The 18878-nt window shown below is 37.1% G+C and overlaps 1 protein-coding gene across 2 annotated transcripts in view; it reads left to right on the top strand.

Moving 5' to 3' along the window:
- Positions 1 to 18878, top strand: part of LOC119692199 — a 73337-nt gene that overhangs the window by 40442 nt on the left and 14017 nt on the right. Inside the window, exon 2 of one of the 2 annotated variants that reach the window (XM_048630540.1) lies at positions 1479 to 1653. In XM_048630540.1, coding sequence (XP_048486497.1) covers positions 1479 to 1653 — 175 coding nt within the window. Of the gene's footprint in view, positions 1 to 1475; positions 1654 to 18878 lie in introns of both variants that reach the window. The other variant, XM_048630539.1, reaches the window with a different exon arrangement.

Below are 18878 nucleotides of genomic sequence, written 5' to 3'. Positions count from 1 at the left end.
ATCTACGTCTTAATGCGAAGACAAATAGGAGGCAATTAGAGTGTCACTATTTATTTAGGTACACGCATTGACATATATATTACTGCGTAAGGACAGGCCAAACCACTCAAGAAAATGGCACCCGCGCGTTGGCCCTAAAATAGTCATTTTAGGGCCAACGGTCCTCAGTCGACAGTTGTCTGTGACGGAGAGATAGTCTTTGTTTCTTGTGATAAATATGCCTATTTTTGTTGTGAAAGGCTACAAAAACTATGATACGAAGGTCAAAAAGGAATATGGAATATCGTATCATCCTTAATTAATAAATAAACACATTTTAAAGCGATAATTATTTTACTACCAAAGTCTACAATGGCCGCACGATGTAACCTTGTACGGGCGTCCGCATGCAACTCACTCATATTATTATGTACCTACTCTACTGTCCGGTGACGGTAAAATATGAACGCACGTACAAGGTTGCGTCGTCAGGATAAGTAGCTCGGTTCTGAAATAGTTCCAACAAATTATGACAGATGGCAGTTATTTTGCTTGTAAGAAGAAGGTTTGAGTAAAATGTTCTGAAGGGCGTATCCTTCCTTTTGAAATCATTCTGTACACGTATTGTTGAAATCGATGGGTTGGTCGATAAACCCCCGATGTATGAAAACACGATGTTATCATTTTAACGTGTCTGTGTGTTTGTATATACATATATATACGAGTACTTCAGCAATAGCAAATTCTCAAATAGCTGAACTGATATTCATTTTGTTTTTTTTTTCGAATCGGATGGTCTTATTGCTTTACTTTACTTTTTTTTACTTTATTGCGTCAGCGTAGTTAGTAAGACGTCTAGAGAACTGAAATGCGACTTAAAAATATTAATTAGTGGAAGCTGCCACTTTGTCAACTGGTCCGTGACGATTTATTGGAGTTTCTCGCTCAAAATAAGTTGAGGAGTTGAGTCGCGGCGCGGGGGGCGCGGGGCGGTGCGGGGGGCGCGGGGCGGGGTGAGCGGTGCGGGGGACGGGGATGGCGGAATGAATTTCAATCAGACTTAACTAATTTAATCGTTGATTCAAAGCGGAAACTGCTGATATTGGTGCATAGTTGGTCATAATGGAAAAGTTAGCTGTTATGTTGTAGAAGACTTTGTCTTTTGTATTTACCAAAGTTACAAACTACATAACATGATTGGAATAGGAATGAATATTATATACAAAAAATAACAACGGCTGGATACTTTAACTTTTATTTATAAAATATAGAAATACCTTTATATTTGAAGTGGTCCATGCATTTCTTGTACGTGTGCAGATTTATTTAAAAAATAAAAATAAAGTACCTACTTAATTATTTCTTTACCAATACAATAAAGACTAACATTGGACGATACTGTAATCGTATGACTTACCAAATCGTATTACTTTTCAGCTGTTAAACTTCAAATTCTATCAACTTTAAACGAACGAATCACGTGTCTTTGTCCGCAGCAGCATGTCCCCTCATTGGCTAGCGCTGTGCGTGCTAGCTTCACTCTGCGCGGGCGCCGCGGCTCTGCGGTGCTGGCAATGTGGACAGTATAGCGACGGCGTAGGGTCCATTACGCCTTGCACCAACCACAGCGCGGCCAAGCTCGGCCAGTGCAACAACCAAGCCAAGTATTGTATTGTGAGTATTACAAGTTTTATTATATAATTTCATTAAATGCTCTGAAAACCTAGCACGGGATACAAGTCGTGAAAAGAGTTTTCCATCGCACTCGCTCTCAAAGCCTCGCGATGAGAATGTGAGTGAGCACGTCGCAATTGTCACGTCTTGGCGTGCGATGCTTGCGCCCCGTGATCAGATCTGGTGTTTTTATTAAAATAATACCTTACCCATAATATTTGGTTAGGTATTAAACGTTTTACGGAACAAGATAAAGTAAAGTGATTATCATTCCAGCATTTACAATAATTATTAAGCGCATAGAATCAATAAGTAATATGAGAGCCTTTTCAAATAGTAATAATAACCTTCACCTTCCTGCATATTCCTTGTAGGTCGATTTATATTAAAAAATCCGGAAATCATATCAGAACTTTTATGTACAAAACGTGTTATCGGTTTACACAAATTCGTATATTACCGACCCTTTTTTATTATTAGGCCGTATAATGGATACATCAGTACCTGCATATAACGTGAACCTTTACCAATAACGGTCACTAAAGGGCCATTGTGTCCACTCGAGCCTCGAGCAATAGAAAAGGTGTGTCGTAAGGGTCGACAGAGACATCTATAAAGAACTGATAACTTCTGCTTAGAATTGCTTCCTGGGAGTAACGAGCGGCCTACTGCCCAAAGAACTGGCTCTTAAGGATTTCATCTACTAGCGTTGTTAGCACATTTAAGGACTACATCGACCGGGCACGGCAAAGGATTTTGGTGTCAACCATCGAAAGATAAGGATATTTAACACACAGACAACAAAAACAACAAATACAGGAAATAATATATATTACAGTTAAAAACAACAGCAGCAGAAAATACAGAAAATAATATGCTGAGAAAATAGTAGGTACACTTGGTCACTCATTGTATACTATTCAGCTAATAAAGTCAATGTTTGTTCGTCCCACCGTAAGTGACCTATCTACTTAATCCTGATACAATGAAAAGAGAATCAGCCTAAAACTGAATCACTCAAATCACAACTATATCCTTATCCATATACTCCCAAAGGCTCTCTGGGCCATCTAAAACCGATTTTCCCTCCAAAATGGTCCTATTCATTAGTGAGGATATTCTCAACTACCTGGGAGGGTCACTCAACTCTTTAGCATAATTGCCCGAAGCAGGAGGTTTACTCTATACTGACGAAAAACTAACGAACGAGAGCTGTCGTAGAATCGGCACGTTTAATACTACGAGATAGGGTCGTGGCTCGCGCAGCAGCGGTCCGAAACTTAGTTTTTCGTGATATAGAGTGACCCTCCTGTATGGGTCCGTCAATTAGGGTTCCGTAGGGCCACGGGTGGAGTTTGAAAGCCGTTAGCGACGTTCCTAATGTATGTAGCTGTTGCTTTTCGCGAGAACGTGATAGTAAACCACTGACGGGGATTGTGTGAGGGCTGTCAATTGGCGAAAACCAAAATTGACGTTTCCATGAGTACCGATTGAGGTGGTCCTCGGATAGAGTGGCTTAGATAGTCAACAATTTCTCACTTTTCTATCTTTGATCAAAAGTATTACTGAAAAATTGTTTTTAAAAATATAATATAGTTGAGTATAGCCTACATATAATTAACTAGGGAGGTACAATAAAACCTAAAAGTATTATTAAGAAATATAAACAAAGGTTCTATGATTTGGTTTTCCTTGAACTCCTTTTCGTGAAGACGATATCGAAGCTCGGCAGCATCGAAATGTTCGCCATTTTCAAAGATGATTGAGCTGATACGACCAATGCAAACATTGCTCGCTGAATAAAGGAAAACAGAGTTACACCCAACAAACATTTTACCCTCAGTTACAGCTATTTTTATAACTTTAACCTGTATAACTGTGTTATAATTATCTCAGTTCTAACATAAAGCGATAAAGATGAGTTAAAAAATGAAATTAGTGTCAACAGCAGGTTTAAGTGTTAAAATGGTATTAGTCAAAGCAATTATAATTAAGATGTTATAGGTTTAAACTGTTTCTAGCACCTTAAGCTATACAAGAGTGCTCACTGACACCTGTTAACACTTATGGTTGTTAAGTGGTTTCCTTTAATAATCATATAAATCTTTAGGTGTCATATTGAATTTAGGCTGTAGGAATTGGTTATAAGAGAGATTTTGTCAAGAGTGCAGTAAGACAAGATTCTTACAGTGTTGGAAAACTCAACAATGCAGTTTTAATCTTTAATGTTAACTTAACTTACGCTTATTGCATTAGGCAAGTAGACTGTAAAAGTAACGATGTTAAGCAAGACTGTGCGGATCGACTAAGACTGCATAATACCCTTGGCTAAGGGTGTTCTATTTCAAAAAGTGTAATAGATTACTTAGGTGAGTCTATATATCTTAAATGTAAGTTCGCCATTTGCATTGGCGACCTAACCTATAAATTGCTGGGATAAACAATATTTTGCTTTAAAATACTAACCTATTTATGAGAATTTTGTCATTCCAGTCATGCCAATCGATTTATGAAACTAATGGACATACAGCAAGGATACAAAAAAATACAAAATTGAGTCGTCTATTTCATATTTACTTATTTTTCATATGAAATCCTTAATAAATTCGGAGCGCATTAAAATTGAGGTGGGAAATATGGTATACATTACAGTAAAATTACAATGGCATATTATTTTCAATTCACAAAACATGTTGAGTCAAGTTAATATATTATATTTACTGTTATTTAGTATTAATCAATACTGTCACTTTAATACTGTCGCGTATGATTGCTGTTGACACTATTATTTTCAAACACATACAACTTGTATGGTAAAAGTGTATTCGAAAAACGGTAACATACTCACTTAACCCTTTTTTACCAAACAAATAAGAGTCAGGGTGTCAAATAACCATTCTACAACTACAACTATACCGGTAAAAGTTCTAGCTGAGAGCGATTAAATGCTCTTCTATAGTAACTTTAGCACTTCAATGACACCGTACTACAGGCTTTCTATAACTTAAACACTTCAATGACACCGTTTTACAGACTTTCTAAAGCCTTTACTCTCAAAATCGTGGGCCTCTTTCGTGGTTATAGTTGAGTTAGAGCACTCTCCTACACTCTTATACAGCTATGTCTTAACACTTTAATTTTCGAATGGAACCATTATACAAGTTATATGAGAGTTTCTTTAACGCTACGTTGTTAGTTGGGACAGTCCTTGATAACTTTACTCAAAAACGTATTTCATCATTTAATCTTTTTCATATTTCCTATTAAACATGAAATAGATATAAACTTTTTAACAATGATGTCGATTTTGAAGCAATGAAATCTAAAGATAAAGCTGTGTCAAACTATTAACTTTCCTGTGGAAAGTTTGATATTATATGTTCTATTGTTTGATTAAAATGTTTATAAAAGAACATTTAGATTTTAGGTCTACAAAAACATGAAGTTTACCTTTACTGAAAACAATCTTTATCAAAATATCTCATGTTAATCGGAAATCTGGGTAGCAAAAATAACATATTGTGTCACAATGACATCACCCTGTCACCGGCAGAGTAAATATCTTTCGTCGGCTGTATAGAGCGAGATCTGTGGGTCTGAGAGTGAGCCGCGGAATTTGGCACAAAACTGTTTGTTCCCGTGCGGGCCTTGCCGTGCTATGTGTTCCTGGTGCCTTTTGCGAGTTAACTATAAGAGAAAATCTCTTTCAATGACGGTACAGCGGTTAATGCTGTATTGAAGTTATTCAGCGTGATGAAAATATTATTATCATCACTTTTAAACCCAGTATACAGCGTGTTGAAAACGATGTATATTAAGCCGAAAAGGGCTGACTTATGTCGTCATTCTATAAACAACAACGCAACATATACGCACGGCCTAACCTCAAAGTTTTAATGAAATAAGGAAAAAAAAATTGTGTCATTTTTTTATGTCGTAAAGGAAAAGTGGTTCGTTATTACTAATTACCGTTGAGTCACCCTCTTTCGGCTTACTATACGTAAGAGTTTTTTAACAACCGTTTTATTGTTGCGTTACACCTACTCATGCAGGTAAATAGCTTCTCTATTTTACATCACACGCTGTTTAACATAACTAATACCGGCTGCCGTGCATCCGGTTAGCGCCTGAACCGTCCGGATAATCCGGAAAACGCGACATCAACCGGAATATATTATTGTTGGACACCCGGATATTAGTATTACTATTCTAGAAGGAATTAGTTATGTTCACGCTTAAACGTTTGGGTGCTCTGGTGGTAGTCGTTTGATGTGGATTCTCTGACATTGCGAAGGTTATAATAAATAATGTATTAATGTTCAACCCTATGTTCAACAGAGTGACTCTTGTCAATGCTTCAATCAAACATAATCGTTAACTTCCTCGGTTCGTTTACAAACACTAGACCTAGGGTTAAAATTTAATTTATTTATTTATTTGATTTTTAATTTATTTATTTGATTCACCAACAAAGATTACATCAATTACATGCTAAATTAAATTAAATTAAGTCTAATGATAAATGCATCTTCAATTATAGGTGAATACAGCATGCATTATATAAGGAATAAATTCATTTATTAATTTACTATTAATAAATATACAATTTTAATTATAAATCAGAATGTAACATACTATATAATTTTAAATTAGATTAAAATTTTGATGATCAATATTAATTATACATAAATTATAAATCCGGTTAACACGAATTTATATACTAAGAATTAATTACAATAATTATAATTAATAAATATAAAATTAAAATTAAAACGTTGCCAAAATAATAATTAATTGTAGGTAAATGGGATTGAAACAATAATTTTATTGATCCCCAAAATAAAATTAAGAATAGAACAATTTAAAAATTGAAAATAAGAATTTGAGGATTAAACATTTGAAGGCAACGACCGCATGAGTTCCTTTTTGAAAAGTGGAAGCCCCTGGAATATGCATAGATTCGTTTTCTTTGATATTATATTATACGATCTACAAATCCTATTTAGTGGAGAATATTGACCCAAATTCGAGTTGCTTTTATTAATATGAAAGAGGGTATATACATTTTTTCTTGGCAACCGTGTGGGGATAGCTATATGCAATTTAGATAGTAATGTCGGTGCATCTATCTTTCCGTTCACTAACTTATGCAAAAAAATAATGTCAGAAAACATTCTACGTGAGGATAATGAATGCATATTAAAATGTTTCAATCTGTCATCGTAGCTGTGCAGTTTTTTAGCTAGACCAAATCTGTAACTTAGGTGCCATAGAAATCTTTTTTGAACACTCTCGATTCGTTTTATATATACAGCATAGTGAGGATTCCACACCGGACTGCAATACTCTACACAGCTTCGGACAAGCGAGTTAAATAAAATTATCCGGGACGTAACGTTTTTGAAGTCTTTAGTGTTTCGAATTATAAAGCCCAACATTTTAAAACTACGAGTCACCATAGATTCTATCTGCTTATGAAATTGCAGTTTACTATCTAGTCTCACGCCAAGATCCCTAACCTCAATCACATTTTTTAAAGGAGAGTCGTTTATGAAGAAGGTTTCAGGTGGAATATTGTGCCTAGACCTCGAAAACATCATGTGGTAACATTTCGAAGCGTTTAAAGACATGCCATTTAGATCGCACCAATCAACGAGACGGCTTAAATCATTTTGAAGCTCTTCTTTGCTCTGCAATGACATCATAGGCTTGACGATTTTTAGGTCATCGGCAAATAAATAGAAATTCGAGTGTTGGAAACAGAAAGGAAGGTCATTGATAAAAATGTTGAACAGCAGTGGACCCAGGTGCGATCCTTGCGGGACCCCAGATACAGCTTCAAAAGAGTAAGAGGAATATCCATTTATTATGACCTTAGAAGTACGATCATGAAGATAAGAATCCAACCAAGACAGCAAACTTCCCCCTACGCCCATGTTGTCTAGTTTCCTCAACAGCATAGTATGGTTTACCCGATCAAACGCCTTACTAAAATCGGTATATATAGCACTAGTTCTTATTCTAGAGTCCACTTCCTTCGATACATGATCTATGAAGTCCACCATGTTAGTGCAGGTAGACCTCGCCTTCATGAAGCCATGTTGGCTTGTTGATAATAGTGGCCTGACATGATGCGATAATATAGTGTGTATAAGTTTTTCGAACACTTTAGCAACTACCGATAAAATAGAAATAGGGCGATAATCTGTGACTGAGCTTCTATCTCCCGATTTGAAAAGCGGTATAACTCTGGCTTCCTTCCAGACGGTTGGAAATACACCAGTATATAAAGAATAGTTGAAAATTAAATAGAGAGGAAAGCTTAGCGTCCGGGCACAACTTTTAATAAAAATTGATGGCAAACCATCTGCACCGGCCCCCTTGGCATGGTCAAGTCTTTTTAAAATTTTAAGGACTTCCAACTGACTAACTGAAGCAACTGTTAAACAATTATTGTTAGATGAATGTTTTGCTGGATGATCATCGGTTGGTGGATTGAAACGGCTATAAGCCTTGGAAAAATTTTGCGCGAATAGATTGCATATATCCTCTCCAGTCTTTGCAACTAGGCAACCCATTCTCATTTCTGATGGGTATGTGCTTTTATTTTGCCTCTTTTGTTTTATATACGACCAGAACAACTTAGAATTGGATATCACAGACTCTTCAATCCTAGATATATATTCATTAAAATTTTCTTTACGTAGTTTAATACATCTATCCCTCAGCAATTCAAAAGATAATTGGTCTAGTGGGTTTCCATATTTTTTTATCTTTTTGTGCAATTTATGCTTTTCACGAAGGATTTTGATTAGACCATGCGAGAACCAAGGAGGGTACCTAGCTGAACTACCTATCTTACTTAATGGAACATGATGCTTTATAATGTCATTCACTTCTCTGTAAAAAATGTTTACCATATCATTTACATTACTACACGAGGAAAATCTCTCAGACCATGGTATAGATTCTATTTTGTTGTTAATCTGACAATAGTCTGCCTTGTAGAAGTTATATTTTAGATGTGGCTTGGGGTTCAGAGTACTCTCGCTCAAAAAAGAAACCGAGAATGAAAGTGCAGGATGAAGTGGGTCGATTGGGACAAGGGGGTCTGAGCTTTTGCACAAATTAGTTACAGGAAGAGTGCTAAATACTAGGTCTAATATATTAAGGTTTACATTTAATATATAATTATACTGAGATAGATTATTTGTAAGAGAGAAATCAACCAAATCGTTTCCAAAAGAACTGTTATTGGTTCCAGGAGAGCAAATTCGGCTATCAGTATTTAGAGTCCATGAAATGCAGCTTAAATTAAAGTCACCAACCAATATAACATTATCACATTTTTCTAAGACTCTATTTGTGTTGTGTATGTAGTGATCCAAAATGTATTTTTTTATGGGTGGTGCCAAATACACACCACAAATATATAATTTATTATTGGAATTATATTTTTGTTTTATATCTATAGCTACCCAAATGTCTTCGCAACCACTTTCAAACTCAAGTACTCTATGGGATTTTATACGCTTATGAACAGCTATTATAACTCCACCACCTGCCTTTTGCGGATCAAACATAGTTGATTCTCGATCGCGCCTATATACCTGGTATCTATCGTCAAACAACTCGCAATCAAAAACATTACCTTTTAGCCAACTTTCGGTTATAACGATAACATCAAAGTCATGTAGACTCGAACTATGAAAGAACAAATTTGTTTTGGTATTTAAACCTCTAGTGTTTTGATAGTAAAAACTTAATGTATCGAATGTAATACTTATAGAAATATGTTGATCATGCAAAATCATTGATAAATAAATTATCTACGTAAGTTTACTCAGAAACTCAATATTTCGAATCAGCACATAATCAGAGGCTTCCGTTTTACGCATAAAGACCCTGTTCTTTCGTACCCACACAAACTTATAATTTAGTTCCCTGGCCTTAAGTCTAGCTGCAGCGTGCAATGATTTGGTTTCCGGAGAAAGATGCTCACAAATATAGACGGGGGCCTTTTTATCGACAGCAATTCCCAAATGACTAGTGTTTAATTTATCGTTTTGATTTGACTTATTAAACTTTATACACGCTGCTAATAAGGTGTCTCTCTGCATAGGGCTGCTAAGTTTCACTATGACGTTACGTGGCCTATTACTATCAGTGTTCATTTTTGCTACACGCGAACAGTATAAAATATCACTTGAGTTTAAAGGACACTTAACTACATTTCCCAACTGCTGAACAGTAGACACCAGGTTTTCGCTGCGATTTTCTGGCAGACACTGTATCTCGACGTTTGCGGAGCGTGCATTGTCTTCAATCTGTTTTAGCCGTTGATTTAGCTTTTCCACATGGTCTCGAAGAAATTGATTATCCTTCTCTAAGGTTTTAACTTTGTCAATGTACTCGCCTTGCCGGATTACCATTTCCTCGAACTTTTCATTGAAAAACTTCATCGCCTGACTATAGTCCGCTAATTCCTCCCGAATGTTTTTTAGCTGGGGCTCTAATTTAGTGCTGATAATACCAATCATGCTGGAATTCAAGTTCTCCTTGATTTCTTTAGCGATCAAATCCTTCAATTCCTCAATCCGTACACAACCGGTATGGCCAACGTCATGATCGGCCGGCGGCGGCGGCCCGGATAGCCCGCGCTGACGGTCACGGCTCCTCAGTGTCACATGAGCAGCACGATCTTCCTCAGTAGGCTTGAGTGCGCTGGATGATCGTACCGGAGTATTAGAGTTGTCGCCTCCCTTTCTATTTTTGCTTTTGCAAAACGCACAGATCCAACATGTCTTTTCATCCAATGTAAATTTGTTGTAGTCTTTTTCTAATACATTAGCGCAAGAAAGGTCGTAAAACCCTTTGCATTGCTTACAAAATAGCTTTTTCTCTCCCAACTCTACCGTGCATCCCGAACAGACTGGCATTTTTCTGAAGCCTACGCTCTTGCGTAGCAGTGCTACGAATGCTACGAGTGCTACAGCACAATGATGATACAGATGTGTATTTTCGGCACGGCGTCGGCAAGTTGAATGGTCTAGCGGTCCAAGCGGCCGGTCGTGGAGCCGAGGGTCGCCGGTTCAAGTCCACCACCAACAAATTATTTTTCTTTCAATAAATAACTCAAATTTATAGTAGGTAACAGCAATCCTCTCACCGGTCACTGCAAGAGCGAGAAGTCCGACACTCAGCAATATGGCCGCCGGGTCTTATGGTCGAGTCCCCAAGATGAAACGAGAGGCGCCGATAATTTCGGAGTTTCAAGTTATTTAAAATTAAACTATTCAATTTAATAATTGATTTAAAAACTCTAAAACGCAAAACACGTCCGATCCTTAGCAAGAGCACCGAAGAAAAAAAAGAAGTTAAAGGAATAAGCTAGTCTGATTAACTTCGGACGCTGACAGACCAGGAGGGTAGCAATAAAATTTATATTGAATACAGATACTATGTAGATATTGATCACACCTCTGTAAATCAATTCTTCCATAACTTTCACAAAACGATCATACAACGAAGATTTGAACTCGATAGCAAAGTTTCTTACTTTCGGAGCTTTTCTGAACAAAGTGCTTTAGATAACGGTACCGGGCGATGTTTCTTATATCGAGTTACAAAGTCATTTCAACCTTTTAGGGTAGAGAGTTAAGCTCTTGTGTGGTGTTAATAGGGGTGGTTTTCGGTTGCAATTTAGCAGAAATAATGGGATGGCAGCGTATTGCAATCTTGAAGAGTTAACTATCTCAGAGTGTTCGCGCGCTGATTAGATTTGTTGATCGAGAATGTAGTGACGCGAGGGACTTTGTGCCTTCCGGGCAACGCAATTAGACTCTCATTACATTTACTTTTATTAGATTTATTTGTGTATTAGGTAAGAAATGTGTTTATTAAAATAAAGACATTACAATATATTTTCGTCATTGCTGTAAAGTATTATATCAAAACCTTAGAATGAAGCAGTAAATATCTTGAATGAATATTCATTAAGGAAAGTTTAAAATTATTTATATTCAATACCAACCTGTATAGAAGACCTCTGTCCAACTAGACCGACAAGCTTCGATACGTCAACGGTAGTGACTATAGTTATACAAAGACGAGGACAAAGTGTCGTTCTCATAATCTCTACCTATAAATTATGATTACGTTTGACCTCCCCATCGCCCATCTTCTTTATGTTTTCATATGCGTATATTCCACTCCTCGCTCCGACGACGCCGCGGTAAAAGCTTTGACGGATATTCTGATCTGTTACCCTGGAAAATTCAACCCAGGGTGGATTCTGGGAAAAGCATGTCTAAGAATTTACGGCACCCTAGGAAAAAAATATCTTTAAATAATATAATATACTAAACCTTTCAGATTTTAAATAACGAATGCTTTCCCAGTCGGCAAACAGACACACAGAGTGAGAGCCAAACTAGCAAACCGATACGCCATAACCCAGCAGGCGAAGAAACAGCGTGCCTACTGCAGCACAGCCTTAGAACCAACTAAAGGTTATTAAATAGTACCTATAAGTAAATCGTCCGTCAGCGAGTATAAGGACCATCGGCTCATCATCATCATCATCAGCCTATAGTAGTCCACTGCTGGACGTAGGCCTCTCCCAAAGCACGCCACTGGATGCGATCTTTAGCTTTCCGCATGTAATCATAACCAGCCACCTTTCGCAAGTCGTCACCCCATCTAGCTGGAGGGCGTCCCACACTACGTTTGCCTAGTCGTGGCCTCCACTCCAGAACACGTTTACCCCATCGGTCATCGGTTCTTCGACAGATGTGACCAGCCCACTGCCACTTCAGCTTACTAACTCGGTGAGCTGTGTCGGTGACTTTAGTTCTCTATCGAATTACTTCGTTCCGGGTGCAATCTTTCTGAGAGACTCCAAGCATAGCTCTTTCCATAGCTCGCTGAGTGACCATCATCATCGGCTCATTAAACTATTATTAATATATTACGTCATCATAATGCCGAAGGACATTATCCACACGTGTTGGTCGTTGACACCGCTGTACTGTCTAATGATACTCAACACAATGTGCAATATGTGTATGCCACAGCTGTGATCTACATGTACTCATACATTTGTGCTCACGTCTGTAACCCACGAAGTTAACCGCTTTTTGCACTACATTTGTACTCACCTGATAGGTCACGAGGCGTATCGTCGGTTTAAATGAGTACAAACGCTATCCGTAAGAACAATTTTTTCTCAATTAGAGTGTGAAAAAACAGTTCAGTAGGTACCTAAAACGTTCAATAACTTACATAGTCGCGCAAATCAAACCTAGTATCTATAAATCTTTTTATTCGCGTAGTTTTTGTAGTTATCTTTGCATGTTCTGCTACGCATATTTTCTACTCTTATGTAATAAAATTACACTTCAATAGCGCTCACTTTCTTTGTCATTTTTAAATTGAGAGAAATTTGTTTTACAGAATTTTACTATACATAAGTACAAATTAAATTTGACATTTTGCATACGACTCTTTGCCACCGGAACTTTATAACAGGGCGGTACACTTTACATTGTCCTCTGGATCAATTCAGCAGCAACACACAGTAACTCTTAATGCAGTACACATAAGTCTTTTATTCTTATAATGACAACTTAAGGCAGGGGACAAACACGCTAAAAGGTACTTATTTTTGTTTTTATTAAGGAGATGATATTTCGTACGACTTGTTAACATAATTGAGTGTTCGTAGCTCCGTAATTGAACCTTCACTCGTGTTTTTTGTTAAGAATAATAAAACAAAACGTTTTTATTTTGTAATGTTTATAAAATTCTCTTAACCTAAATATATAAAAGCTAAGAACTAGCCTGAAGGGCTAGATTAATACATATAATACTTAAGACCATCTACGTGAATAAGTGCATATAAAATCAGAACCAAAATACCTACGTATTAAATTATGTAATAAACAAAACCAATCCAATTATTAAATCGGAAATGGGCCATCGGCCAATCAGGAGCGGTATCCAGGTCTCACCTCTACATGTACAGTCAGTCAAAGATGAAGACCCACCCCAACGCAAACAGTTTAGTCCTAAGATTCAAAGAAAGAGATGAATCCAATATTTTATCGATATATACAAGAAAAACGAACTCTTCTGATTCAAATATTCTTATCTCTCGTCAGTGGATCTTAAAATTAGTGTTTGCACTCAGGGTGTACATAAATCGGTTTTGTTGACTGTACCTCCCTGTACATAATAAAATCAACACGAATACAGTATTGCGGTATTTCACTACAGCTAATTTATTACTGGGTACATATTACTAATTAGTTTTATCTATTCATAGCGTTTTGCAGAACCTAATATGTGTCACAATGATGGCGATCGATAACCTATTTATAGTTAAAAGATAATAATTTATTATATCGATAGTACACTTTAAATTACAATATCAAACCATCCTAGCTTCGAAGTCTAAACTCAAAGTTTTAGAGGGAGTTGGGTAAAAAAAACGATAACGTTTTGTGAACATAGTTTTGAATCGAACAGGCTAACAAATCTATGTATTCGCTATACAGCAAACTATCGATAGTCAAACAATTTTTGAGAAATAATTATTGTGCCAACCATTATCATATTTGTGATTTCTTTGGAAATTCATGCCACACGGAATGTTTAATGTAAAAAAAATACTCTACATTTTTTACATAACGAAGACAATTATACTTTCAAGGTTTGCACTTATTTTCAGATGTAACTAGGAGTTCGTATACGAAATTTGTATTTTGTACAAGAAAATCCGTTAATGTTATTATTTAATTATTTTTATTTTCACTCAGTTATACTATATTTTTGCTGTATAATATGGTACTTAGTAGGTATTCCTGCTTCTTAGCGTGTCTAGTAGACCATGGTGAAAGGATTCACCAGTCAGAAAAGCGTCCATTTCTAACCTACTTGATAAGTCACGCGGGGGTCATTTTGTGCAGCCATAGATATTATTTTAACATTTTATCATACATAAACGAAGGGAATGGTGCAATAAGCTTAGCCACATGTTCTAGCCATGGCTACGACGTAGCATCGTAGCGTCGTAGCAGCGTAGCAGTGTAGCACCGTAGCAGCGTAATATCAGTAGTATCAGCGTAGTATCACCCTAACTAAGAGACTCCTTTCATGCACACCCACCATATAATTAAACAATGACAGAGTCCTCATATCTGACATCGAAAGTTCTCAAGATGATAATGTATTAATTACAAACATTACAATACAGACAAACAGCCAACTCGAGGGCGATACCGAAATGATCGGGAATAGAAAAAAGTACAAAGATATCATAATATTATTTACTTTTATTGTTTTTCAAAGTAGTCTCCGTGACATTCAATGCACTTTTTCATTCGATTAAACCAATCATTGAAACAGTAATTCCAGTCTGAAGTGGATACTGTCAAAACAGCTGATTTGTAAGCTTCGACCGCCTCTTCTGGGCCGCTAAACCGTTGACCACGTAGCATATCTTTAATTCTTGGGAATGTAAAATAATCATTGGGGCTCAGATCAGGGCTATACGGAGGATGGTCCATCAACTCCACGTTTTCCATATTTAAAAACGTTCTTGTTTTGCGAGCGGTATGAGAGCTTGCATTATCGTGGTGAAGGATTATACGACGATTCGGGTTAGTTTTACGAAGTTCTCTTACGACTTCCGGCAAACAAACTGTTGTGTACCAATCAGCAGTAACCGTCCTTTGTTCTTGTAATGGAATCGTAGCCACATGGCCAGTTTTCGATACAAACGAAGCGACCATTTTTTTCGACACGCTGCGTGAGCGAATAACTTTTGTTGGCTTGACCTCACCTTCGAAGACCCAAACTGCCGATTGATGTTTTCTTTCGGGCTCATATGAATAAATCCACGATTCATCACCAGAGACGATATTGTAGACAGCATTTGAACTGCCTCCATTGAACCGTTGCAGAGCAGATCGACACCAATTAACACGAGCCGACTTTTGTTCCTCGGTCAAACGGTGGGGCACCCAGCGCGAAACTAACTTCTTGACACCCAGTTCTTCATGTAAAATGGTTTGAATGGCTGTCATACCAATGCTGAGAGAAGCATGAATCTGCTCGTATGTCACATGTCTATCTTCTTTTATTAACTGGCGTACAGCATCGATGTTATCTTGTGTTACCGCTGTTTTTGGCCGACCAGTAGAAGGGACTGTGGTAAGAGAGGAACGTCCACGGCGAAACTCAGAATACCAACGATATATAGTCGTTTTACTTGGTGCTTCAAGTTTATAAATAGAAACAAGCTCGGCGAGACATTGTTCTTGAGATAAACCTCGACGAAAGTTGTGAAAAATTATTGCACGGAAATGTTCCCGCGTAAGCTCCATTTTTTACACCGACTTGTCAAATTCAAATGGTCAATACTCTTTTATTTTTTACTTTTTTTAAAATTCGAAAATGGAATTATGTTTGAAAAAACACTACATTTGATACACCAAAAAGGTTTCACTCTAATTTATTCCTAAGTATTCTATTCCCGATCTTTTCGGTGTAGCCCTTAATAACTAAATAATAGAATAGCTCAGTATGGTAATGAGAAGACAATTCTCGCCCGGATTCAAACGGCAATCTGTGGCCGAGATCGCCGCCGCCGCCTGCGAACTGTTCCGTACTCCCGTAACGGGGACTTATCAGTACCGAGTCCGGTATATTACAGGGGGTTTGGGGAAAATTTTGGTATAAAAATATACCAATTTAAATTTATTAATAGGATACACGTTTTAAACAGAAGTCCCTTACTACGCTAAGTAGATTGTAATGACCGATTTTCCGCCGGGACCCGGGACTCAGTTTACTGAAAAAGTAAAATTACGGGGACATGATTGCGGTTTTTTTGACATGTATGTAGATAACAATCATGTAATATCCCTCCTTTTTGCTTCGCCATAGTCGGGAAAATAATGATAATGTGAAGTTTACCTAGTAATGTATACCTAAAGGTAAGCGTCCACCTTCGGCATCTTACGCAACGGACGCATTCAGTAGTCTTGTTATAGAAATTTACACAAGTCCACTTAATCAGCATTGCCGGCTCCATAATTTATGAAAATCCGTTTGGTCTGATACGTAGGTACAATACCGACAGGTAGAGGCTTACCTTAAGACTATTAGAGTTATGCGCATTGTGCATTTATTTATTTATTTATTTAACTCTTTATTGTACAAATATTACAAATAAAAGTACAAAGGGTGGACTAAACGCTAAAAGCATTTTCTGCCAGTCAACCCGCAGGAGGTACAGGAAAAAAATAGGTAATACCTAAGGTGTACAAAAAAAAAGAATTAAAAAAGGAAAAGAATAGTAAACCTAAGTCACTTAATATTATACCTAATTAACCTTTATAAACATTGTGCAAGTGCATCGGTTGGATACCAGACTCAGGCCACGACGTAGTGCTTTCCTGTGTTGCGGAGCCGCCTGTGTGTGTGTGTGTGTGTGTGTGTGTGTGTGTGTATGTGTGTGTGTGTGAGCCAGTTTTTGTTGCTCTTCCTCTTAATGGCCGCCACTCGATTTTTATCTGTGAATGCATCCACGTGCTGCACAGTGGCTAGTTTCGATAACAGTTATAGTTTTTCAACTTCAGTAGTTTGTAACTTTATTTTTACCAATAATGTTATTTAATATACTTTATTTTAGCAATATTATCTTATTCTTCATTAGACTTGATTTTTTACCCGTAAGAGGTTTTGCCTATACTGTTCAATGTTTTAAAAAAAATACTAGTCATTGAGTTTCTCTTTTATTTAGGGTTCCGTAGCCAAAATGGTAAAAACGGAACCCTTATAGTTTCGTCATGTCCGTCTGTCCGTCTGTCCGTCTGTCCGTCTGTCACAGCCGATTTACTCGGAAACTATAAGTACCACAGTGATGAAATTTGATGGGAATATGTGTTGTATGAACCGCAACAAAAATATGACACTAAATAGTAAAAAAAAGAATTGGGGGTGGGGCCCCCCATACATGTAACTGAGGGATGAAATTTTTTTTTTCGATGTACATACCCGTGTGGGGTATCAATGGAAAGGTCTTTTAAAATGATATAAAGTTTTCTAAAAAACATTTTTCTTAAAGTGAACGGTTTTTGAGATATCAGCTCTCAAAGTCGTAAAAAGTATGTCCCCCCCCCTCTATTTTTATAACTACGGGGTATAAAATTCTAAAAAAAATAGAGGTGATGCATGCTAATTAACTCTTTCAACGATTTTTGGTTTGATCAAAGTATCTCTTATAGTTTTTGAGATAGGTTGATTTAACTGTAATTTTGGTTAAGTTATTGTGCTTACTACGGAACCCTTTGTGCGCGAGCCCGACTCGCACTTGGCCGGTTTTATTTATTTAGGAAGGTTAACCTCTTATTCAAAGTGATCGATCACTACCTAAACTCGTATAACCGTCACTATTTTATCATTGAACAAAATCCACATCTTAATAATTTCATTTTTAAACATAAAGTGTCCATATCTACCCTGTAGAACCTCTCACCGGGCCACATGTGGCTCGTCGGTCTCGCCCGATTCAGCAGCTAATTGAAGTTTCCGCCGCAATACATTCACTTCATTATGTCGACGCCATTTTAATAATATTACATCATTATAATATTACGTAGAGAGCGACCGGATCAGGAGGGTCACTCTATACTGTGCAGCTATTATAAGATTCGAAAACTCCGTTTACGTTGCGTATCGTCAACTGTCACTGTCAAAATGTAAGGCAAATTTGTTAGTTCCAAAAGTGACATTTGTTTTTTCCGTGTTAGGTGGAATTACACCAAACGCTTTAGCGTACTAAATACGTTTACGTATTTAGTAGCCTGACATACGTCTGTCAGTTAGTACAAAATGTATTTAAAATTTGATTTAAATACTATTTTATATACGGTTAGCGTTTAGTAAAAGTGACCCTTAGTGTAGTTTCGAAAATAGTATCGAATTCTGTGATCGCACCTCTGATGAAAAACAACTTTCGGAGCGTTGCTGCCCGAACCACGACTATATCGCTGTATTAGACGTGCCGATTGCACGACAGGTTCTTTTTCGTTCGATTTTCGTCAGTATAGAGTAACCCTCCAGTGTCCACACACTGCCGCATGCCACTTCGCAGGTTAAATTATTATGACGTAAATTTCTAGCAATTTCAATGAGAACATTTATTTATAATTTTTTTT

The sequence above is a fragment of the Plutella xylostella genome, chromosome 26, assembly GCF_932276165.1.
Source record: "Plutella xylostella chromosome 26, ilPluXylo3.1, whole genome shotgun sequence".
In the NCBI taxonomy this organism is placed as follows: Eukaryota; Metazoa; Arthropoda; class Insecta; order Lepidoptera; family Plutellidae; genus Plutella; species Plutella xylostella.
Note: the sequence above shows the minus strand (reverse complement) of the source record. Positions and strands in the feature narration are given on the sequence as shown.